The 26,701-nt window shown below is 41.2% G+C and overlaps 1 protein-coding gene across 1 annotated transcript in view; it reads left to right on the top strand.

Moving 5' to 3' along the window:
• The window catches only part of LOC114567794 (retinoic acid receptor alpha-A), a 128,149-nt gene extending 104,106 nt beyond the window's left edge, over nt 1-24,043 (top strand). The window contains exons 6-8 of the mRNA XM_028596898.1: nt 4,334-4,538; nt 11,365-11,523; nt 23,787-24,043. Coding sequence (XP_028452699.1) covers nt 4,334-4,538; nt 11,365-11,523; nt 23,787-24,043 — 621 coding nt within the window. The remainder of the gene's footprint in view (nt 1-4,333; nt 4,539-11,364; nt 11,524-23,786) is intronic.
• The last annotated feature ends 2,658 nt before the right edge of the window (nt 24,044-26,701 follow it).

The raw sequence follows: 26,701 nt of genomic DNA, 5'->3' as shown, positions 1-26,701 counted from the left end.
GTTTGACCTCAAGCCCCAACTCCCATTAGACCAATCCTCAAACCTTATTGGATGACCTACTCAACCGGCCAATGGGAGTAGAGAAGATCTGATTAATTGATCACGCCAGTCAATTTGATTCTTCATGTGGAGTAGCTGTCTGTAGCGGAGATTAGATTACACACACAGAAACATTTTTCAGCCTCTAATCCTTTTTTGGCACGGTCATCTGTTTTTTTATATATTGGTCACTCGCTCTGCATTCATTCAAGACACTGTTGTGTTCTTTATGGAGTACAGATGCAGTAACGTCTGCAGGGTCGGCCGGCTGCAGTGTTTGTGAATGTTTGTTTGTCATTTAGGAATTGTTAAGTGGAGCAATGTACTGTAGTAATGTAGTAATGAGATGGAAAAAGGCAAATGGCTGTCTCCCTTCCTCTTCTGTCTCCCTTATCCATGCTTGGCTGTTGTGGGTTTCAGAGAGGGTGGGGGGATTAAATTAGCATCCATTGCTCAGAGGGAGACAAAGGAAGAGAAAGTGGAAAGAAAGTGATGACAGGCTTGTTATGTGGCCAATAATTTACCGCTCAGTACTTGTAGTTTCAGGATAGCTTCAGAAAGCTATACAACTACCATTAATTAACCCGTCCAGCACATTAAAGGAATAGTTCAACATTTTGTGAAACATGTATTTTCGCTTCTTGCAGACAGATATTAGACTACATAATTACGTACATACCACTCACATGTCTATGCTAAATATGAAGCTAGAGCAAGTAGACAAGCTTAACAGCTTAGCATGGAGGCTAGAAGCTGGTGGTCATGTGGTCAACAGCCTATTCATCTGATTGGCTGTTCAGCCTGAAACGAGAGTGAGGAAGACAAACAAACGATTGTGAGAGGCAGAGACAACGATCCTTTCATTTTTCATTTCATCTAATCAATCCAATGCACATAAGAGCTGTCAAAACTGGTCAAAAATGACGTTTGAATGATCCTTCTTAAAAACACACAGGGTCGAACTATTGGAATAACTATTTTTGCACATTATGTCCATAAAATGGCAAAAGTACAACAAGATATACATAACTACTTGTTTAGGTGTATTTATTCCAACAATAACTTTTAAAATATCTCTACATTGCTACACATTACAAAATAAAGTAACTAACGTTAATAAACTTATATCCTATACCATGATATGTAATATAAAGACCGTAATAGACCTCTCTCCCATGCACCCTCTGCACCGCTAAATAATTAGCCTCTTAGCATTTAAGCTGGCCTACCAGCCTGCCTCCAAATTAGTAAAATATAACAACTTAATGTTTAATTCACATGCTCTTGTCACATCATAGGGAAAGCACAATGCTATCGCCAGATTAGTGACAATTTTGTTTGGCTAATTTTCTGTAACCAGTGTATGATGAAGGCATGTTGGGCGGGTGAAATGTGAAACATTAGCTAACGAGCCAACATTGTAGGGAGACTTCTTTGCCTAGAGAACAGATGAAAGCCTGGGAGATGCACAGTCGGGTTAGCCATCTCCTGGTACTGCTGTCTTCCTGGCGGGGAGTGAAGCAAAGGGAGCGTAGGCTCTGTTCAGTTCTGCCACTGCTCGAGCAAACGCTGTTTGTTGTTGGTATTATAGTAACAGTATCAAGCTTCCCTTGTTGAATGGTGAGTTATTTCCTTCCAGTGCTATATTTTGGCCAAGTCTACTGGTGGCGAAAGCCGACATGACGCAACGCCACAGTTGGCGCCACTGGTCCCCGGCCGTCGGCTTGGTGTGTCAGGGCCTTTAAAAGCTTTTATAAATATTTTAACATTCATAGCTGCAGACTTTTCAAACTTCTTAACAAACTGTGTTATAACAAGAACAAAGGATAAACACTAAAGGACTAAAGGGATTCTACAACCTGGCAACTCATTTGTTAATATTGTTGCTGGCTTGTTACTGATATATGTAATCAATGTATTAGTATTAGTAAATGATTAAAGTGTAATAGAAGGGTACCTTTCTACAAAATAGTAAACGCTCCCTGCAGCCTGGTGGATATGTCCTTAAAAGACATGGAAAATGAGACAGGAAGTGACAGGGTGATCTGCATTTTGGCGAGGTAATTGCAAAAACAATGATTTATGCATGAAGATGCATATTTATGTGTGGTGTAAATGCAAAGTAGCGAAAAGTCATATTTGGACACAACTGGATAAATGAATGCTTGATTATAACACAGTATTGTGTATGTTTTTAACTGGCTCAGTTTCAGTGGCAGTGCCATGTATTAATATATGGATTTTTGGAGTTTGTATTGACCAGGTCGTACTTGTCAGATGTGACAAAGCAGTGAAGTGAACTCCCAGGGACACAGAGGTGAGAAGTTGAAGGCCGGCGATGACTTTCAGGCTGTCACTCAGCCATCAACATCCACTCAGCAGCACATTTCTCTGGTGAAGGGCGTAGATATTGTGCACAGGGGCTGGGTGAGGGAGTGTCAGAGGAAAGATCAAACACTGTGTGTGTGTGTGTGTGTGTGTGTGTGTGTGTGTGTGTGTGTGTGTGTGTGTGTGTGTGTGTGTGTGTGTGTGTGTGTGTCTAAGCGCAGGCTGGCCAGCCGGTGCAAGTCACCGCCAGTAGCCATGTTTTATTCTGTTTCATGTTGCAGACACGCCTGCCACTCACTGTCAGAGCCAGCCCACTCAAATAGCTTCAAAGGCTACTGTAGGCTTCACATCCACCATCGGTTGCTTCATTAGGTGTACACACACACACACACACACACACACACACACACACACACACACACACACACACACACAAACACACACAGCAGCATGAGACCCAAAGGTTATTCTGTTCAAGTGTGTGGAAGGTCATTGTTTTGGTTGTGCTTGTTGTCTCTGCTGCTCTTTTATTGGAAACTTGTTAAAGTGCCCATATTATGAAAAAAATCACTTTTTCGGGTATTTGGGCTGTTATTTTGTGTCTCTGGTGCTTCCACACGCATATAAACTTTGAGAAAAAAACATCCATGCTGTTTTGAGTGAGATACAGGTTTCTGAATATGTCCTGCCTTCAGTCTCCGGGTGAGCTGTGCAAAATCTGCACGGCTTTCTACGTCACTAGCTGAAAAGAGGGGCCTAGGGGGCTAACCGTTAGCATGCTAGCGCTAGCATGCTAGCTCGTTCTCAATGGCAAAATACTGCTACAACACACACAAATTCACCCTAATCTACAAAATTAATTGTATAGAACTACTTACATGTCCCTGTTCTGCAGGTATTCCATGCAAAGTTGGAAGTTCGCCCTCGTTTAGAAAAAGTCTCCAAGCTAATCCTGCCTTGTACAGGTCGAAGTTGGAGAAACAGCTAGCTAGCTCATGTGTAATCCTTACTACTACTTTTGCATGTGTGACTGACAACAAAGATCTTACAGAAGTTGAGAGGTCTCACTCTATAGCTAAAACAGAGACCTGACACAGGGTGAAAAGAGGAGCTGGAGCAATGTGCAGTAAAACAAAAATATGGTGTTTTTTGAAAATTAAACCATGTAAACCTATTCTGATACAATCTCAAATTACAATTATGAACCTGAAAATGAGCATGATATGGCCACTTTAAACTTGTTCTGGTACAGAACCAGATTCTCATTCTAGAGTCTACCTGCCCTGGTTTTGCAGATTATTATCAGTCATGGCTATGGTTACAGTGATATATCAGGTAAATAATGCTGTGAAAATTAAAACCATCATGATCACATATGTGTATCAAGTGGTTAAACTTGCAGGGCAGTTCAATTTGTTGTGCTTTTTTGTGCTTTTTCAGTCTATTTGATTATGATTAACCCTTTGAGGACAACAGACGCACCAGCAAGTCCAAGCGATGTTCATTTTAGACATTTATTTACCATTTTAATCATAAATTAAGCTGCTTTTGTGAAGCAAAGACTTTTGTTAAACAATTTAGTCTAGGTAGGTTTTCACAAGAGATTATAAATTATAATGCTGTTATACATGTTGATACTCCTTAATAAATTATAAATGAATGATTAATAAATGGAATTTAGTGCAGATCCTTTTGCAGCCATTTTCCAAAAGTACGTGGTCATCAGTCAAAGGGATTTTACTCAACCTGACAACTGATGATTTAGTGCTTTTCTGGAATATTGTCCTTACTAACAATAGCATGGAGGTGAACACTAAGTCTGTCGTTTGTGCAATAAAAACTGTTAAATTTCAAGATTTTTGAAGCCAAACTATAAATCAACACCAACTGTATATAACTTTAAGTTTCCTGTCCACTAAATCCCTGCTGACTATCCCTCTCCCTTCCTTCCTTTGCTCCCTGTCAGATCCTGCGCATCTGTACGAGGTACACCCCTGACCAGGACACAATGACCTTTTCGGACGGGCTGACCCTCAACCGGACGCAGATGCACAACGCTGGCTTTGGCCCGCTCACAGACTTGGTGTTCACTTTTGCCAACCAACTGTTGCCCATCGAGATGGACGACACGGAGACAGGCCTCCTCAGCGCCATCTGTCTCATCTCCGGAGGTGGGTGAGCCGGGGCAGAAAGGGAAGGGCAATAAATATGTTTTTTGGGGATTGGGTTAGCAGTCTTGTTGAAGTATAAGGAACACATCATTTAGCATCTGAAATCACAGATGATGACCTTCAAAGCTATTCAAAGCTGACTAGCTAATTAACTGTATAGCCTGCAAACTGACAATAGCAGTGCATAGGGGGGAATCTTGAGGGGGTCAGGACCTACCTAGTCTATATTGACAACGTTTCATTTCCGGGATTGTTCAGGTGCCGCCAGAAATTCTGCCGGATGTCTCTCATTTTCGGCCGGATGTCCGTCCCCTTCCTCTTTCTTTGTGTTGGCGTTTTAAACTCCAGTGGATTTATGAGGACTATGCTGCTCCTGTTACATTACATGGTAAATCCAGACAGCTAGCTAGGCTAGACTGTCCATCCACCATGCTTTCATGCTACACTGGTTACAGAAAATGAGCCGAACAAGGTTGTTCGTCATCTGGCGAGAGCACTGTGCATCTACGTTGTGAAAAGAGTGTGTGAATGAAACATTAAGATGTTAAACTTTACTAATTTGGTGGCCGTCCAGCTGGCTGTCTAGTAAGTTAGGTTACCTGCTAGGAGGCTCAGTTCTCAGTTCAGCATCTTCTATATTAGAGAAAAGAGTCACTTCATCCAATGTTTAAAGTGAATAAAACAGCCTTGCAAGCCTACTATATGAGTACAATTTTGGCTGTATGATTTGCGTCCCCTTTTTGCTCTTGAGAAATTATGTTTATTACGCCCATGCCCCCAGTTAATGTTTGTTTGGTGGCTTGTTCAACAAGCTGAGATGCAGGACGCGACGTGACAATGCTAGCTAAGGAGGCGGTATTAGTTAGAAAGCTAATGTAGGCTGAGGCTCTTTTTGAGATGTTGTTTCGCTATAAAAGTTTTGGTTACACTTCACTTGAAGTTTTCTACATAAGAGTGACATGACACTGTCATGAACGTGTCATAAAACATTATAAAAGTCAATTGTTTATGACATAACACTTCTTTTAGTAAGTGTCATTCGGTTTTTGTCATGACAAGTGTCAGTGTCATGTGTTCATGACTGTCATGTCACTCTTATATAGAAAACTTCAAGAGTTACCAAACTTTTTTTGCGATACTGAGTGCCTTCCACTCAGGTTTTTTTTATGTGCAAATTGAAAATGCACATAAAAACAGGTGGATGGAAATGCATCTATGAACTTGCTTTAAAGCTACATTGTGTAAGCGGTTACATTTATATGACAACCAACTGAATATTACTTTATAGCCCCCCGCCCCCTCCCCCATTCCGAGCGCATTTTAACTCCTACAGTGGTGTATTATTCCAAGAAGTACGACTTTGTCCGTTATTTTGGTACCATTTCATTGTTAACATCAGCTATCAGGTTCCCAAACATATGCAAGCTAATGTTAGTAAAGTATCAGTGCTATCGTTATTCTGTATATTGTACGAGATTAATAGTGTAAGGCAATGTTTACAGCGTAGGAGAGAAGCAACGTAGTTCATGTCAATGAAACCGAAAATTAACTCTTAGTATCTTCATCGTTTACATGCAGCTGTTCTAGCTGTAGCTAGTCTGTGTTACAACTCAATTAATTGAGTTGTCTGCCAGGGAAATCACAACACATATGATTATGTTTATGTTACAAGGTAGACAATCCTTTGTCATCACTGAAACGAGGAAAAGTATCCCAGACGTCGTTCTAGCGTTATGCACAACCATGCTATAGTTAGTCAAGTAACTATAAATCTTTGAATTTACACAAATAGGCAGAATTACCTTTTGAGAAGAAAGCAGGCAACTTCGGTGTCCATTTTTTAAATCCTTGCTCCTTATGAGCGCTTTCCATTTTGGAAAACCCACTCCAATATTAACTTTGGTCTTGTTGCTCTGCCTGTCACGTTGTCGTTTTAATTCTCTTTTTAACTTCCTTGGCGACTCCGTTATCTTCTCCCCCGCCCTGGCATTTGTCACGGTGCCACTGAGTTTAAAAGCGCGAAAGGCGGAGGTATGTCCCTCTTTGGCTAATGTATTTTAAAGATGGAAGCGCAACATGGCAGCTGTCATTCGAGCAAGTCGCTCGTATGAATGGCTGATTCTACGCGCACGAAAATACTTTGACTAGTTGGTGGAAGTAATTACACATGAATGAGCACATATTTGTGAAAGAACAAAGGTTTTTTTGCTAAGAATCAACTCTTAAATCAACTTAAAATGAAATGATTGGATTTGAATTTGGTACATGCACAGATGAGGTACAGTTATGAAACCAAAGAATAAGGAATATACATTACAGATCAAATCTGTATGCTGTACCTGAAAAAATCATTAATTTTAATTTCAGTTGGACTTTAACAGTAAGTCCCTTGGTAACTATCTTGTGACTCAGAGTTAGCTTCTGAACCTTTGGAGGGTCCTGATCCCCAGGTTGGGAAATACTTTTGTAAAGTATCAGGTATCTGCAGAATCACCCATTGAGCATCAATGTCTAAAAATCCCATAACTCTCCTTCATTCTGTCAAATGGCAAATGTCAAGTTAAAGGCTTACATCATATATTAAGCATAAATTCTGATTTAAAGATGTAAACAGAGTTGATGGTGTAGTCTTGGAGTACATCAAGTGGAATGAATAAAGTGATCCACTCCAGATTCAAACCATGCTTAGCTGCTCCTTCATTCAACAGAGTCCGCCTGTATTGATTTCTCCAGATAAATATTGACTGGAGCTGCAGCCCAGTTTGGGATGGAAGTAAGCTAGAGTCCACAGGAGTCAGAAACCAGGTCAACCACAGGTTGCTATCAGTGAGGTAGTACTATCTTGACTGCCAAACAAAGGTGTGTGTGTGTGGGGGGGTGTCACTGCAGAGTCAGGCAGCTGAGTGGACTGTTTGAATTGCCCTCTCAGAGGGAATAAGCCTTCTCTGGTTGTTTTCCACCGAGATACCTGAAGCATGACTAACTACCTCATGTTGGGCTACACACACATTAACACACAAGTATCTGCCCATGACACACACACACACACACACATATACACACACAAAGTTCTACTGTACGTCCATTTAAAGTTACACAGTTCTTACTATCTGCCACCCTCTACCTTTCGTTTCCATCAGGGCTCAGGCTCCATAACTGCTGGGGTTTTATTCAATGATATGTTTAGATACTCAATCCCCAGAGCCTCTGCAAATATTACAGACTCTTGCATAATCCAGGAACAGCGCGAGACACCTCTGGTTGCATCTGAAGTCACACACCTTGACTGCAGGTTTCAGCAGCTGCTGATCTGCATGCACACACTGCCACCTTATGGCCTGGTGGTGTAGTGTGTTCAACAACAGACCATGTGTCACAGGATTCTAATATCTAAAACATTATATAGTTTATATTATACTATTGTAAAACGTAATTAGGGCCCGAGCGCCAACAGCGGCAAAGGCCTTATTGAAGGAATTATTATTCGTCCGGCAAATTAATCGCCTTTTTGAGGGGCTTAACATACAAAAATTCACCAAAATTGGCGGTCGCATCAATCCTGGTGAAAATTTACGTATTTTACGGGTATCGGGAATAGCCGCACTAAAATGGCTCGCTAGCGCCCCCTACAAATTTAAAACAATTGAGCCCCTGCAGTACATTTAACGTAGACTAACAAAACTTGGTACACATATGTGGCATGTCAAGACGTACAACAAAGCTCATTTGAGCTAAAGTTCGAAAGATTTTGGCCATTTCCACATCGTACTTTAACAAACTTCTCCTAGAGATTTCATCCAATCAACTTCAAATTTGGTCTGTGCCATCTTAAGACGTTAAAGATAAAATGTTATTAAAAGAAAAACGTTTCATCATGGCGGGGCGGCCATTTTGTGCGTTTTGCCATCGAAACAGGAAGTGGGTGTAATTGAGTGTACATTGTCCAATTGGCTCGAAACTTTTCAGGTTTCATAAGAGTCCAACCCTGAGGGCAAATAAAGGCCAATATTTACTCAAAGTCATACCGCCCCCTAGTGGCAACAGGAAGTAGGCTTAAAAGTCAAGGTGCTATACTTTAACCAACTCCTCCTAGAGATTTCATTAGATTGACTTCAAATTCGGTCTGTGTCATCTTAAGACCTTAACAATGAAAATGTATTAAAAGCAAAACTTTTCGTCCAACGGTGTGGGCGTGGCTGCCATTTTGAGCATTTATCGATGAACGAATAAGTTGTTAATAACTTTAGTGTACATTTTCCAATCTGGATGAAATTTCCCATGATCAACAAGGGTCCAGGCCTGAGGACATCTACAGGCCAATATTAATTTGTGGTCATCCGGCAGGCAACAGGAAATCCGGTTAGCCGGCCCCTATACTTTAACCACGCCCATGTACTCAGGCCACGCCCCCTTTCATAACTTGTGAACCATTTAAGGTAGACTCTTGTGTGAGGTGTCATTGAACTAAACAGAGTTCCTTTTTGATTGGTGATGGTTTGACCCGCCCCCTGTGATTTAGCCACGTCCCTTTTTTATAACTAATGACCCAATTGATGTACACTTTTGTGTGAGGTATCATTGAACTCAGCAGAGAGTTCCGTTTCCATTGTTCATGGTTTGGCCTGCCCCCTATGCTTTAGCCACGCCCCTTTCACAGCTAATGAACTGTATAGGGCTGTCAAAATTGCTCAAAAATGACGTTCGAATATTCCCTCTAAATTAACACAGAATATTCGAACTATTTGAACATCTGGTTGCGCATGCATCCAAGGTGGCGCGCGACGCGCGAAATGATGCAAGATCCGGCCGAGCCGAGGTCGCGCACGGCTCTTTTTTCAGCGGCGCGCGACAAAGCGGAAACAGGAGCCTGAATGAGTTCGCCAACAACCGGATGCCAGGACTCTCAGAGTGACTGCAGATCTCTCTGGTAAACTTACTGGGTTAAGACGAGTTCTTTTATGGTGAATGAAAGGCTCGATCCGACGAAGTAGGTCAGTGAATCACATCGAAGCATTGACGTCAATGCTGCTGCCAGTTCTGCCATTGTTTACCTTTTTCTTCTTCTTCTAGTCCGTAGAAAGGGCAGCGTCGGTAGCATTTGCTCATTAGCGCCACCGCTGTTCAGGAGAAGACTGCAACTAGTGTTGCGACCACCAGCGCAGGTATAAATAGTCACGGCGATCTCATGATGTCACATTTGTATGCGCCATCTGGCTGCATCCAGTATGTAACGGCTTTCAGGCGCGCTAGCGAAGCAGACATCCTTTGCTACCGCCAGCGTTTTTTTACACTTTTTTTTTTTAATTCGAATATTAATTTTCACCTTCGAAATTCGTTTTTTTAAAACTATTCGAATATATATATTCGAATTTAGAATATTCGTTGACAGCCCTAGAACTGTATGACGTAGAGTCTTGTTTGAGATATCATTGAGCTCAGCAGAGAGTTCCCTTTTCATTGGTGACGATTTGCAGTTTGACTGCCGCGCAAATGCACGGCCGCAAGGTGTGGCGTCCACCAGTAACCCCGATGTGCAAGGAGGTGCTAAGAGCATGCAATGTGATGAAAATAAAATTAAGGTTGGTCTTCTCCACATAGCCAATGGCTGAATATGATGTATAATAACGTCAAATAAAAGCTATAAACATCAATCAATCAATTTATTTATCTGTCATGTAAAGTGAAACTACAATTGTTCATGTTCATGTTCTTTAATGTGTGCCATAAACCGTGATAATTATAAATATATGTGTATATCTCAGTACATGATAAATGTACAAGGAGTCTGAGAAATCTGGAGCCAAAATAAAACTGCCTCTAAATTATCACTGTGCAGAAATGTGGTCTGTGAATAGATGGATAGCTTTGAAGAGCACGTCTGCTGATAAGTTAAAATGCGTTCAGCTGTTGCTCGCCTGCTGTTTGAGACTTTAAAACCTCCAGTTATCAGAGCTTAACACTACGACTCGAAAGAAAAGGAATTCAAATTAGTTTTCTGCTCAAGTTGCTACCATCTCTGCAGTTTCTCCTCTGCACCAAATGAGTTGACATAATGATGTTGCATGCTTCATAGTCCGTTTCATTTACCGAGCACAGTAACGTTAGCACGGTAACGTTAGCACGGCCGAGTAACGTTAGAGCGACGGGCAACAACAGTGGCTAAATTATGTCAGATTTTTTAGAAACAAAAAACTTCAGAACAACAGACTGCTCCTCTCTTGAGCACACGTTGCTCTGGTGTATCTCCGGTCTTTCTTCATCCTCTAGCTAACTTTCTTTTCTGTTCTTGAATGTGCAGTAGCGACCGGAGCCTCTCCCAGCTTAACAGACTGTTATGCTACCTGGCTAGCTAGGCTAGCAGCTGTAATGTTACCCAGCATGCCGTTCGGCGGTGTAGCTACATTTGTAAATGTAAAATTATTAGTGTTAGAAACTGTTTAAAGGAGAACTCCGGGCAAGTTTTACGTTAATCTTGATCGCTATATGTATATGAGTACTGTTGATAGCAAAAAAAACGAGCCGAATCGGTGCGAGCAACACGAAGCTGCTGCAGCTAATGTCGAGAGCTCCCACTCAGCTAAAACGGCAGTTATGGGGGCATAAGATAAAATGTGCCTTTGTGCCTCTTAACAGACACAAAATGCAATTAAAATGTCTGTGCAACATGAACAGGGACCATGGCCATTAAGTTCATAATCAAAAACTAAAACTCTGCCATTTCCACTAGCTGACAGTTTGCACAGACAGAAACACCTACCCCACTGTGTGTGTGTGTGTGTGTGTGTGTGTGTGTGTGTGTGTGTGTGTGTGTGTGTGTGTGTTTTAGACCGTCAAGACCTGGAGGAGCCCTCCAAGGTGGACCAGCTCCAGGAGCCGCTCCTGGAGGCTCTGAAGATCTACGTGAGGAAGCGGCGGCCCAGCAAACCGCACATGTTCCCCAAAACCCTGATGAAGATCACAGACCTGCGCAGCATCAGCGCTAAAGGTAGGAAGGATAGCAACTTACTGTCATGTTAGGAGATTGCAGTCAAAAGTAGGGCTGGGCAATATATCGATATTATATCGATATTGTGATTTAGATATCCTCTTAGAGTTTGGATATCGTAATATGGTAAGTGCTGTCTTTTGCTGGATTTAAAGGCTGTGTTAGAGTCAAGTGATGTCATTTTCTTTACCAGACTATTCTAGCTGTTCTATTATTTTCCTTTACCCACATTGTCAATAAATCAACTTTTTTTTTTTAGATACATTTTTTTATTGTGTTTTTTTAGGGACCGTTCGGTATTTATGGAATGGACCACCGGAGGAAAATAGGGGAGGGTCATGTCTTTTTATTCTTTGCTGGGGGGAGGGTCGTCCAACATATTTTACTCTGGGAGGGAGGGTCACCCAACTTTTGTATTCATGAAAAGAACATCATTTCAAAGTTTGGTGCATATTTTTCCATGTAGCTCTCAGTCTCGGCCCCCCATCAGCAACCTAGCAGATGGGTCTGACCGCATATGTGGAGTTTGCTGGGGGCAAGAGGAGCGCTGCCCCCCTGGTGGCTGAAACGGGTAATTGCATTGTTTAAAAAATGATTACGTTTGGCATGACCAGATATTTTAGAAATATTTTAAATAACACAAAACAACTAAATGGTGGTAGGTAATACATCTGATTTCATATACTGCTTTAGTAAAAAAAATATTACCTGGCTGACGATGGGAGCAGGACGCAAAAAACGAAAATTACTGTTGCACTGGACATCTTGCCATGCCAACGTTGACATAAAGGTTTCCTAAATGCCATGTATATAAATTTGTTGTCAGCTTGATTGCGCGTTTGGTGGTCTCAATGTTTTGTTGTTTTATTTCATGTGAATACTAGTTTATTAGAGGAGTAACTTAGTATTTGAAGTAATGCAGTAATGCAGGAAGTGTGCATTTAGTTTCCATGCTTATTGTGTTTCCCCAACAATGTTAGTAAGTAAATCTACTGAAATGACCACCACACCATAACCGAGGAGTGTAATGCGTAAGATGAGAAAGCAGAGGTTAAGCCACGTATCTCATAGCTGTAAACAAACAATGGGCATCTGTACCTCTTTACCAAGCGCAAACCAGTATAGAACGCATCAATGAAATGTTGGGGAGGGTCATGCCTCTTTTCCTAATCATTTTGGAGGGTCATACAAAATGTATTGTTGTAAGTCTTTTTTGACAAAAGGTCCAAAAACTCCTCCGGTGGCCCCTTAAATAAATAACAAACAGTCCCTTATATTTAGAATACACAGAACATACAAATACAATTGAACAAGAACAAAAACCCTCTCCCACCCTCTGCGGTCTCGAGGAAAACAAAAACAAACAAACAAACAAAAACAGAATTCACACCTTGCCTAGTCACTCTCCTCTAATTCTTGTGATGCTGAGGTCATTAGGACTGATACTTGTGCTGCTGCGTTTTTCCATAGGTCTATAGTCGATGATTTGGCTTTGTTAATCCTTGCTGTAGAGAGCTAGCCTGACGTGGTCATACTCAGATTCTAGTCAGAATGTGAGTCTAAAACCGCTCCATTGGGCTCTGATTATGGGGCGTGTTCCAACCGAACCAGGAAAAAAAATAACTCTGCATTCATTGGATAGACCTACAACCAATCAGAGCAACGGAACTCAACTCAACTGTCAACAGAACTCAACACTGTGTATCGTCTCCATAGCAACCACTCTTTGCCCAATGCATTCGTTCTAACTTCCGACTTTTAGACTTTTTTGCAGCTGGATTTGTTGCTTGTAAATATAAATGTGGATAACGTTAGTGATAGTGACATGCTCGCTACAGTTGCATTTCTAGAGATGGATCGGCGAAAACACATTTTAGTTCTCTTATTCACGGCTTTGTTCTAGCGCCAGCGCTCCCTCTCTTCAGTCTCTCTCTATCTCTCTCCACCATATAACGCTACCGTGCTTTCTTCTAACGCCGCTGGGTGCTCCCTCTCTTCACTCACTCTCTATCTCGCTCCACCATACAATGCTACCGTGCATTTGGGCAGTTGTTGAGGCTCCTCCGCTGAGGATTTTAAAATGAATGCGCTGTCAATATCGTCTGTAACAGATGGTGGAATCTACACATCTCAATTCTCCAGCGGCAGCCACCTGTTGTAAACAAATTCAACCCAAGCGTTCTTTGGTGACGTGGTTGATTCTGTTACTGTTGATCATCTGTCCCACAATCTGATTGGTCCGAACAGATCCTGTTCGGGCAATAATTGCTTCTCAACGGAGCGCGTCCAGACCGAACTTCCCGACCTCGCTCAAGCATAACTACGTCTAGAAAATACGCCAACCACTGTTTTATACAAAGCGAGTGGGGGGTGGGGGGAGGAGCCAGCGCTAAGCTATCATTTTCTTGGTTGCAGTTAAGCCAGCTAGCCAAACTTTCCTCTGTCTCCCAAGCAGGTGTAATTTAGAGTCGTCATTAAGTAACAAAACAATCGGGTCAGTAGGAAGTTGACATCCTCAGATATTATTGATATTGTTTTATTCCAGAACTCATGCACCATATGCAGGAAAGTTCCAGTTTGTTCAGGTTGACAGAACGTGCAATAGGGAGTGGGAATGACTTTAGAGACGTATCTCTTCTGAGGAGTCCAATATGTCCTATGACATATGTTGAAGTGGATCTGCTGGTGATTTGGGTTCTTGGAGCAATGGGAAATATCCCAAACTGTCTCCCAATTAATTGCATTCCCCTCAGGGCTCAGCTCTCGCTCCCATTTCTTTGCTAAGTATCTATAGGAGAACTCCTATAGATACTTGCAACAGTTTAGCATGGATCTTGGATGCTAATCCTCTCACAGGAAAATCAACAAACCATTTAATGATTGGGTGCGCCTCAAGACTTTTTCTCCATGGTACTCATTTTAGGGCTGATCTTAAGTGCAGATACAATAAGAAGGATGTCCTGGGGATCTAAAAACTAGCTCTTAGGTCTTCAAAACTCAACATACCTTTCTCATTGAATAACTGGTTTACAGTATAAATGCCTCAGTCACTCCACTGCTTACAAGCAAAGGGTTTGTTACCAGACATTACCAGACGTTACAGTCACTTGTTGATGTAGCATAGTTTCTCCTCCACCTGTTTAAAGTTAGTCAATGTGTTGGTGATAATAGGGCCATAGGCTAGCATACTTTTTTGGACACACACCTGCAAAGGTAAGGTATTGTAGTCTTAGACTTCTAGTGAGGTTTTGATCTATTTCTCTCCATGGAACTGTAGATGAGGGGTCCATCCACACTCTGATGGCCCCACGAGGAACTATGTTCATTTTAACAACAGCAATTCTGGAGCGGAGTGATGCCGGCAGCGCAGACCAATTGGCCAGATCCCTTTGAACACTACTTAACATAGTTTCATAGTTGTCCTGGACAACTTGCTGTAGGGATGCGTGTATGGTGATGCCCAAATATGTAATTTTGCTTTGGGTTATTATTGTAACGCTAATGGTTGATGCCACATGCCTGTTGTTCAATAAAATGGTGGGATTCCACAACTGCTTTGATATGCGTTTTTGGGCTTTTGTGTGACTGACCCCTGATCTATCCTGATTTAAATCAAGTACTGCATTAATTTCTCCCCCTATAATTAGTGAATATTTATTGAGAGAGAGCAATTCATTGGTTAGCCGGTGCATATACCGAAACAAAGGTTATTTTCCTACTTCTTATCGTGGTACATATATAAGATATCCTGCCTGATAAATCTACTGCTTTTATCCACGGTGAGTGCACATTTCCGCGACAGCAACACAATGGAGCCCTTGGTTTTGGTGTTGTCATTAGATGAGGCAGCAACCTTGAAGTATTTATTTTGTAGACGATTTATATCTTTTACGTAAATGTGACTCCTCTATAAGTGCCATGTCTACGTTTTTCCTTCTTAAGTAGTCCAGCAATTTAGCCCGTTTAGCCCCCTGATGTTAACTGTAAGGAAAGCTCAGCCATCTTCAAAATTTACACGCATACGTGTCTCGAGTACCCTACCGGATTCTGCTCACAAATCTGTAGCAAAGGGTGAACTGTTAGCTCTGAGCAAGGTGGGACAAAAACATAAAACGTAAAATAATTCCCCTAACCCTCTAAGACCGCAGATCCCCTCCCCTATTTGTAAGATGTGTGACCACATTAAACGCAGTTTGCGCAAAACTCCAGCTCAAAACTACATCTCCTGTCTTAACTCACAGGTTAATTGAAACAGGTCTAGTGAATTCTTATGTTAAACATGGACAATACACACCTTTGATCAATTTCTGGACTAAACTATGTGAAAAACTATGAGCTGAACACACCGTATCCCTCATGTTCTTTCAGTCTAGCTTAAATGTTAACGAACATATACTGTAAACTGACCAGCCAGCATTTATCATGTATTTTCAGTCTGGATAAGTGTCCCTAAAGCTTGGCTCCGAAACTTACATACAGTATCCTTAGGATTTCCAGCCAGTATTTATCATGTATTTTCAGTCTGGTTAAGTGTCCCTTTAAAACTTAGGTACGAAACTTACATAGCACATCTTCAGGATTCATCATGTTCCATTTTTTTCAGCCCGATTAAGTGTCCTCAAAAGTATAGATTTCTTACAGTCTCCAGTCAAACTCAGTGGCCCAAATACCCTTAGTCCACAGGTGCTGAGTCCTCCAGTCGCAGCCCTGGCATCGAACGCAAAGTCCCACCATCACCCTTCAGTTTCTTGTGTGTGATCCGTGCATGTAGCGCGTCCTCCTCCTCTTCTAATTCCAGTCAGAAAATACCCGGCTCTGCAGCTGCAGCGAAGGCAAACTCTCTCCCTCCGTGGGTTGCTTCCAGGGCAGCGCGGCAGATGAACACGTCCGAGTTGCGTTCAGCGTGCAGCTCGTGTTGTATCCCTTCAGGCATCCAAAGCCGCTGGATCGTAAATGTGACGCAGATTGGTCCGGTTCACATACCATGATTTCCTGCATCTCAGGTTCTGCCCCGATGTGTTGTTGCAAGGCATTAATTTCGGCCAGCACTCCCTTCACTGCACTTTAGATCACTGACTTAGCTGCTTCTCAAGACCCGGTTGATTATCATCAGTTACTCCGTTAGCCACCACTCCATTAGTCACCGACATGCTAGCAAATTTCTCTGAACGCATAGATAGTTTACACTGTGATAACAGACAAAACGATTTAGCGTCGAAGAAAAAGTAATAGACACGGTTATTTGGTGAAATACAGAGGTGAGTGCCGGAGCTCAGTCTCTTGCAACCATAGTGGGTGCTGGTCACGTGCTTCTCTTCATAAATCAACATTTTCGATGATTATTTATCTATTATTATTTATTTGGCCCACTACCGCAACAGCTACAGCCCATACAGTCTGTGGTGTGGTGAAGTCGAGCGTGGTGTATTTGACCGATTTGGCAGTTCAGTGTTCCAGGATGCTGCAATTCATGATGGGTATCGAATGAAGTAGGTAAAAAAGTTATCAAATAAAGTATTGGTATCAGTATCACTTTAAGGATAAATGATTCTGGGCCCTAGTTTTCTTAGAGTCAAAGTTACTTCTCACCTCAAGTTTTCATGTTCACAAGCTTGTGTCCTCATAGACTTTTTCATCAAAACACCAGATTCAGGATTTCTAACACAGTTGATAATCTTTTGTACTGACGATTCAAACAGGAGGGATTCAGTGCTTCAACTGTGAGTCACCTGTAATTGTCTAAGAAAAGAATGACTATTTACTTCCAGAACTAAGTGTGCCCGAAATAGCTGCTCCCACTTGGCAACGGAAGGTTTTTTGAGATACTATTAGACAATTCAACAACTGCTTCATCTGATGCACACTGACGCCTGTAAGGTTTGGTTTAGCCACATGCTGCCACAATTTTGGCTCGAAAACCACAAGGGTAACACTTGAATACTTGATACTTGAAGGTATCGACATAATCGTGACATGACACTGTCATGAAGCTGTCATAAACATTATAAACAAGTCATAAATGTTTATGACTTCTGTCATTAAGTGTCATTCGGTTTTTGTCATGACAAGTTGACATTGTCCAGATTGACATTACCAGAGGATGTATTTGTCATGACAACTTGACATAATTTCATCCGGTTTAATGTCAAATTGTCTTAATAAGGACACTCCAAAGAAATGTAATGTCAAGTTGTCATTACAAAGACATCCCAAACAAATTTAATGTCAACTTGTCATGACCAAGACAACTTCTGTAAATGTCATTTTGATTAATGTCAAGGTGTCATAATCAAGACAACCCAAACAGTGTCAATTTGTCATGCCAAAAACTGAATGACACTTAATGACAGAAGTCATAAACGTTTATGACTTGTGTATAACATTTATGACATGTTCATGACAGTGTCATGTCATAGTAATGACAGTGTCATGTCACGATTATGTTGATACCTTCAAGTAAAGTGTTACCACCACAAATCTTCTATATTATCCTCTTCTTCTGTCCCTCAAGCAGCAAACCCCACATTAAAGTCTCAGGCGCTAATTTCACTTCCTTTATTGTGTGTGATTGAAGAGTCATTGTTGCATCAATAACAATAAGACTTAAAGAGGTATATATTGTTTAATGCATTCGTTTGATGTACACTTCCTACCTTACTCCAGCACCAAACAGTAAACAGACAAAGTCAGCGACTGGCTGGTAAAGAAAGTGGAATATCTAGAAGCTGCAGAGCAGTGGTGGAAGAAGTATTCAGATCCTTTACTTAAGTAAAAGTACTAATACCACACTGTAAAAAATACTCTGTTACAAGTAAAAGTCCTGCATTAAAAATATTACTGAAGTAAAATAATTTAAGGGTCATCAGGAATGTACTAAAAGTAAAAGTACTCAATGCAGAAAAATCCTCAAATTGTAGAAACTGGAAACGATCCAAACTGTTCTGTAAATCAAAGTGTTTAATGGTCTAATCATTTCAGCTAGACTTGTAGGCCATATATATATATATATATATATATATATATATATATATATATATATATATAGGCCATATATATATATATATATATATATATATATATATATATATATATATATATATATATATATATATATATATATATATATAGTTGGGGAGTTTAATTTTAAATTATACTTTAATTTGCCAGATATTTTTCTCAGGAGTGGTGGAGACCAACACAGAGCTATAAGTAGAGTGAATATTGGAATAATATTCATCAGAAATACAACTCTACATGAATGCTTACAGCCTCACTACGCTTCTCCGATACTGCCTAAAATGCTGGTATCGGTATCGGAAAGTACTGGAGTTTATGCACTGATCTGATACCACGTAATTAAGCTCTGAAGAAAATCTACTTAAAGTAGTTTATTTATGTTCTTTTTCCATTATGACTGACTGTCAAACTTGATAATGAAATAAAGTTGTAGCGCTCATTGTTTGTGTTTGTTCATGTTTCACGAAAGGTTTAACCTGAGCCAGACCGAACAACAATGATAGAAATCTGCCACCACCCACCCTCTTTTCACACAAAAACCAAAAATATGTCTATTGAAAAATAACTTTATCATTTTAACATTGGTTTAACTAACTCCAACATCCAGATTCATCCAAAACCTTCTTCACTCAGCTGGTTTTCCTGACCGTTAACTCCATGTGCCTCCTTTTTACTGTATATCAACAGTCATCAGAGTGGTTAGATTAGATTCAATTTTATTGTCATTGAACAAAGTAACAGGTACCTGGACAATAAAATGTAATTCATCTTCTGTACATTATTTACAAATGGCCATCTCTAACATATCTGGTTGCATGCCTGTCTGAACTTTCATAAACCAATATAAGTCATCAATAAATAATAATAAAACAAGCTTCACATCAAGAAAAAAAAAAAAAAAAAAAAAAGAAGGTAAAACCAAAAAGTCTAAAATATCCAGATTATTTACAGAGGTCTTGAAAATACTTAGAAAGTAAAGATATAAAAAAAAAGAAAGAGAGGGAAATCTTTGAAGTATTTCCCCTGAATCCCCATTTGGCTCTACTTCGGGAGAGTTAATCTATGTCGCCGCACTTTGAGTGTGGCAAACCTGTCAATGACCCTTTGGTGTTCAATTTTTTCAAGCAACTCCTTCTCAATAGACATCACAGCTAGGTGCTGGAGTCTGCTTTCACTGTGGTCCTCCTGAGCCATGTATGGAGCCGACGCAAGGCACTAAAAGACCGCTCACATGTACAGCTGCTAACTGGTAATGTCAAGGCAACCTGCATAACAGCTTTCAGTGAAGGGAACATTTCCGAATCTAGGAGTTTGTACACTGCTAGCATGTCCTGAACTGTACCAGCCTGCGCTTCAGAAAGTTTTTTGCAACTATCACTTCCTCTGATTTAAGTTCAATATGGTAATGCAGAGCCAGTGCTGTCAGATGAGGCTCAGACAAGAAATGGCCTGAGGTTGGACTGCATGCCTGAATTCCATTGAGCACATCCTCATTCACACCAGAAAAAACGCCTCTCAAGTTTACAGATCATTCGGTCCAGACAAGGAAACAAAAGTTTCCTCTTGAGATCTTCAGACTCTGAAGAGCCACAGGTTTCACTGCCTGCTCCACAAGTTGACTCAACAACATATTCATCCATTCTCTTTGTCTTCCGCCTCTGTCCTGAGGATGATTCTACTGCTATCTGGTTTGCCTCACACATAGCTATTGTTCTGGAGTACAGATCTGCGGCAGTGGTATCACTGCTTTTCTGCTTCATGGTGTCAGTCACTGCATTTTTGTATGTCACTGCTTGGGCAATGTCAATGGTCTCCTTCTGTAGGTATCTGTGTAAACCTGCTGTTACAGACAGGAGAGTGTGGAAAACCATCAGCAAATAGAGGAGAATTTACTGAGTTTTGCCCTCAATCCAACTGCTGTAGGTGTCTTGATTGTGGAGAAGCACTCAATGATAGCAGGGAAATTATCAATCACTGCAGTCACTGAATGAAGCTGGCATGCCCAGCGTGTAGTTGACAACTGCACAAGTTCTCTTGGCTGCAACCCTAACTTCTTTTGAGTGTCCACAAACTTATGGTGGTTTACAAGGGAGACACTAAAGAAAGAATGGAGACTTTCAAGCATGTTGAAGAACTCTGTGGCTTCAGAGACAGCTTTGCATGTGTGACATAAAACAAGATTTAACTCATGTGCATAGCAATGCACATAAATTGCCTCAGGGTGCTTTTTTTTTTAAAATGGGCTTGTGCACCCTCAACATCTCCACTCATGACAGCTGCCCCATCGTAGGTCTGTGCCACACATTTCAACTGATCAATTCCCTTCCTTACCAACTGATTTTCAATTGCAGATGTTATCAAAGTAGCATCAAACTGTGACACCTCTGTAAGGGCTAGGAACCTTTCTTTGACGGCAGCCTCAACAGACACGTATCTAACACAGAGTGCCAACTGTTCCGTCTTTCCATCCCTGGCCTCATCAGCCATAATGGCATACATATTTGCTCCCTTTATCTCACTGATGATATTTTCTGTTAGTTCTTGTGAACAGCACTCTATCATCTCATTTTGGCTATCAGATGAGAGGTACGTGGTGTTTGAAGGGGCTGTGTATCTCTGCAAGAAGGGATCAAATTTGGTCAAAAGTGACATGCACTCTAGGAAATTGCCTTTGTTGTGACTCTCATCGGTTTCATCATGACCTCTGAATGCTATGCCTTGCTTCCCCAAGAAGCAGGTTACTGCCATAATACTCTCTAGGTACTGCCTTCTTTCACTAATTTCAGTGGTACTTGCTGCCTCTATCTGCTCTACAACATTCCCTTTTGACAGGCTTGCTTTGTAGCTGTTCCAACAAACCACACTGTCCTTATGTGACTGTGTTGTTTCATGTTTTTGAAACTTGCTAAGTGCCTTTTGCCAGTTATTAACTCCATCATTAACAAGCGCATCCTTTCTGACATTTTTGCCAAATACCCTACAAGGAAAGCAGAAAGCAGCATTTTGTCTAGCTGAGTATTCCACCCATCTGAAACTTTTGAACCAAACTGAGTATGAGGGTATTGAGACAGCTTTAACTGTTTAGGACCAGTGTCCTTATCCCCTAAGTCTGAACAGCTCTTTTCTGTCTCTGCTGCTTTGGCTTGGTGGTCTCTATGTTGCGCTACCTCTGTCTCTTCATTTCTTTCACTTGTCAATTCCCTTTCATCCCTTATGGACTCTCTCTGTTGTTTTCCTCCTCCTTTATTATGAAGAAATGTGATGAAAAATAATGTTACAAAAAGTAAATGTAATATAGGCTACTTAATGCCAATAAGTTAGTATAGGAGTATGATTAGTTACTGTTTTGCTTGCCACTATTCTCTATATGTCAATTTATTGTTGTTGTTCCCTCACCTGGTTGTTCCTGCATGCTCTCCCTTTCCCTTTCTCCTTCTCCATCTTTATTATCATTACTATCATTATGGACTGTCCCTAGTCTCTCACCTGAATCTGTCTTTTTTCTTTTAAAGAACTGTCGTATGTCCATTGCTCACTGGCAGGCTACACACGCGCACACACATGCCAGTGTGAAGGCGGCGTTATTATAGGTGTACATGTGATTCAGGGATTCACCGATATGGTGTGTGAGACACAGCTTTGGAGCAACTTAGTTGATTCACAACACTACATAACGAGTTCTCACTCTGCGTGTGTTTCGCGCTGGATGACGGTCGTGCTGAGCGGTGCAGGTACAGAGGAGAAGTAGAAGAAGAGAAGAGGATGATACCATTTGCTAAGCGGGGATGTTTTCAATTTCATCCTTAACACATACATTTTAAACCACAAACTACGGAGTATGTTTTGGACATTATTTAACTTTGTCAAAGACAAACAAAAATGTTAGAATAACAACATTTACTTACTCCAAGTTTTAGGGGTGCTGAGCCCCTTTTTAGGGGTGCTTCAGCCTCGCCCTTGAGGTTCAGGTATCAGAATCGGTATCAGGAAGCAAAAAATGGTTTCGGACCATCTCCACTGGCTGCCTTTAAAATCCAATAGTTTTGAACTTTCTGTTTCTGTTTAAAGCACATTCTGGATTGGCTCATAGTGCTGAGCCTTAAAGCCCATATGAGCCTGAGTGTATTCTAGGATCCTCAAAGGCCCTCCTGACCCTCCGCAGAATTACTGACGTAAAGTTGATATAAAGGTTCCTGCAGTTGGACGTTTCTTGTTTAATTTTTATACGAAATGTATGACCAGAGGAATTGTGTTGGTTATTCCATGTATTTATTACCGAATGCACTACATTCACTGCCACTGTATAAGAGTGGGAAGATCTACGTAGGGAGGAAGTTGGGGTGGGGCTTTTAAGCGTGTCCCGGAAGAAGTTAGGGGAAAGTACAGGGCTTTCACCCAGAAAACAGGTGTTAGTGTCTTGGGGGTCGTTGTTTTAACCCAAACCACAATCTTCCTAAACACTGTCCTAAACTTAACTGTTGTCGCCGCAGGATAGTATCCTTTTGTCAGCCAAAGTTAACTGCAACGGCTGCTGAAACAACCATCATCTCACGGTGCCCTGTACCCGGCCCACAGTCACCTTTTCTCAGCTAAACATAACTGTAAAGTAACGCTAAACTTGACTGTCATGTGACCGGACACCATGTGACCGCACGTCGCATAACCAGCCAGTGGTCGCCGTAATTACATAGGATATCATACGAATTGCTGTGCATAAGTTGTTGTACGAACCCATTCATGAGAAAGCGTTGACTGGGGTCGGTCTGTCAGAACTGTGTGGAGGCAATCCCAGATCGCTGTTTTTTATCAGTATTTCGAGTACAGCCTCAAGCTGCTAACAAAACAAAAATTTTTAACTCAATGTCCACTTACTTGATTTCTTTTATATTATTGTATTTGTTTGATGTACACTTCTTTCCTACCTTCCTGCAGCACCAAACGGTAAATGGAGGTTAGCGATTAGCTAGTGAAGAAAGTGGAAAATCTAGCAGCTAAAGAGCCAGATACGTGTCATGGTTTTCATCAGCGGATGGAGTTTGTTCAGTTATCATCACATTGAATAAGGATGGAACTTTGGTTGTGGGAGTGGTTGTATATGGAGGATATCGTAATTTTTTTGTCACTTGTATCGTTGACGTGTTATCCATCATGACAAAAGACCATGGGATGAGTTTTCCAATGTCCGTAATGAACTTTCATGCTCTTTATTTGAATCCTCATATTGTGTTGTCATCATGGTCTTGCAGGAGCAGAGCGGGTCATCTCTCTGAAGATGGAGATCCCGGGTTCCATGCCGCCGCTCATCCAGGAGATGCTGGAGAACTCAGAGGGCCAAGATGGCCAGAGCAGCAGCAGCAGCAGCAGCAGCAGCACTAGCAACAGCACTTCAGCGGAGGCGGGGGCCAGCCCCAGCAGTAAGGGAAGCCCGAACGAGGACGCAGCTGAGTCGCCAGAGTCGGACACCGAGGGGGCTACGGCCACACCGCCCAGCGACGAGCCCTAGGCTCTCTCTGACATTCCTTTGCACAAAAAAGGAACAGCCAGGCAAGGTGCCGACGCTCTATAACCCCTCTATCGCCACTCCTTTGCTTGGCATTCCGTTATCTTTACATCCTCGTCCTATTTTTCTCCCCCATGTCCCCTAAAGTTTCCTACCTTAAAAAGAAAACGTCAACACGGAGGCCTCAAAGGATCAGTGCTTTGTGTATAATTCTGAATTGAGCTCTTATTTGGCGTGATGTCTCTGGGACAGGAAGGCGTGGCCCTCGCAAGGTGCCAGAGATGATACTCCTCAGGTCTCCTGTGTAAATTCTTATCTGCATGACGGGAGTTGGATAAGTGGTTTTACTCTTCTTTCTCTCTCTCTCTTTCTCTGTCCTCATCTCTTCTCATTTCTCGTATTGTTGGCATACGTACATTGTACATACCATTGTATGGTTAGATCTCTGTTCCTATGATGAATTTTGTGGTGCTTTTTTCATTGTCTTAAATATTATCTTTGAGGCGATACATCAAGGTTTAAAGCGGGACTACTTGTAAGTCCTTCAAAATGTTATCTAGAATGTTATTGCATATAGACATTACGGAAGTCTAATATTTTATATTTGTTCCTATATTTAAAAACTGTTTTTTTTTGTCTTTTACAACACTTCTCGGTTCATGTCTCTACATGAATGAGTGTACATCCACGCCGCCAGAATGCAAAGCTTCTCTCCATATCAACAGCCGAATCTGTTCAACTGTTTCCTCAAAGGAGAGAAGCACAACAGCAGAAGCCTTTGATACACACTCATCAGATTGGCGTCATCTGTTTAAGTCTCAGTCTCGACATGAATCACAGAGACCCGACAAACGGATTAGATTTAGAATGAGCCGGTCTATGAAATCAACTCATCTGGTGGCTGTATCTCCTCAGTGAATCAGTTTACCTCACTGTCAAAACTAATTGGGAAAATTAGGTTGCTGATAGATGCCAGAGATTTCTCCACAGCAGGCTGTGATCACATAGGACTCTTTTTGTATCCATTTCCCTGTTATTAACTGGACCATGATTCAACTCAAACTGTGTTGCACTTTATTATTATCATCTGGTCAGTTAAGAGGTTTAACACGTTTAACACGCCAATGTTGTGCCAAAATTTGTTTCCCCTGAAAAATCTGTTTCCCTACGGCATCACGCTTATTTTTATTTTTAAGTGTCCATTCTATGAGGAAGATGTCTGGCTGCACACATTAGTCTACTTGCTATTTCTCAATCTAATTTCCGCCAACAAGATTTTGTTGTTCAGTGGAAAACAAGTACAAAAAAGGTCTCATTGCCAGGGAAACTAATGTATTAGAGAATACATAGGAATACAAATGTTGGCACAGCAACATTAAACTGAGATGAAAATAAATCTTGAAACGGACGTCATGAAGCCACATTCTCTCTTTCCAGACTGGCACGTTGCCCTCCTGTCTCAGCACTCATCTCCTCTTGCCTGGTGTGACGTGAGTCCATGGAACTTTTGCTGAACAGCAGCAGCACAGGAGGCAAGAAAGGGGATGCTGACACATAGTGTACTGACTCAGTAATTTCAGTTACACACAACAATCTAACATCAGCTAGCATAAGCCGCCGGTCATAACAGAACTGTTATGCTGTAGCAGCAAAACCCAGGAGTGAACTGAACTTAACAAGGGTGTGTTTTATTGCTCATGAGTTCAGCCTCACTCCAATCCAGTTTTATTACAAGTTTGGTCTTTTTTTGTTGTAGTTGTAGTTTTGGTCATTATTTTTATCAGTTATGCTAATATTGTTCGAACAGTGACTGCCGGGGGCCGGGTGTCTGACAGGTTGTAAAGAAGCTAGTCTCGAATTGTTGCTAATTGCACAGGAAAACTGTCTACATAACTAACTTACTAACTATAAATATAGTAGGTCAAAGTAAAACAAGACAGTTGATAGTGATGAATATTATATAGCCTATAACAGACAGTTTGATCATAATTTTACCATTCATCTTTGTTTTGTCTTACAAATAAGTTTGACTAACCTATTGAACCATCTGACTTCTTTTTAGTGATGTTGCCATGTTCCTAGATCTCAGCAATTAAGTTGGTTAAGTTAATGATGATTATGGCCAAAACAGAGAAATTATGACACAAGATCTAGTAAACCAAAATCATCCTCTAAATTTTGACTTTAAATAAAACTACAGTTTATTTCGACTTGGATTTTATTTTCCTAACTTTGCTGAGTTCTCGTGATGCGTCATTGCTATAAAATTAGTCAAACAGGGCAACAAACACAAGCAGGGAGACAATCACTTTTAAACAAGCCTCAGGTTAGTTTAACTTTTTTTATAAGGTGAAATTATAAGGTGAAATTATTATAGACCAACTTCATGGTTCAACTTGGACCTACCGTATTTAACATAGCTGGACTATTAGCCATATAAAGAGTGCACTGTAGGGCTTGTGATCGTTTAAAAAAATGACTATGTCAATACCTTAAAGTGATACTGATACCAATAAAGTACTTCATTAGTTTTTTCTCACATTTAATACCCATTAGGCTATGTGAATGGAAGCATCCTAGCACGCTGAACGGCAACTCCGTCAAACACCGCGCTCGACTACACCACACCACAGACTGTATGGGCCAGTCACACGTCGCATT

The sequence above is a fragment of the Perca flavescens genome, chromosome 14 (assembly GCF_004354835.1).
Source record: "Perca flavescens isolate YP-PL-M2 chromosome 14, PFLA_1.0, whole genome shotgun sequence".
In the NCBI taxonomy this organism is placed as follows: Eukaryota; Metazoa; Chordata; class Actinopteri; order Perciformes; family Percidae; genus Perca; species Perca flavescens.
Note: the sequence above shows the minus strand (reverse complement) of the source record. Positions and strands in the feature narration are given on the sequence as shown.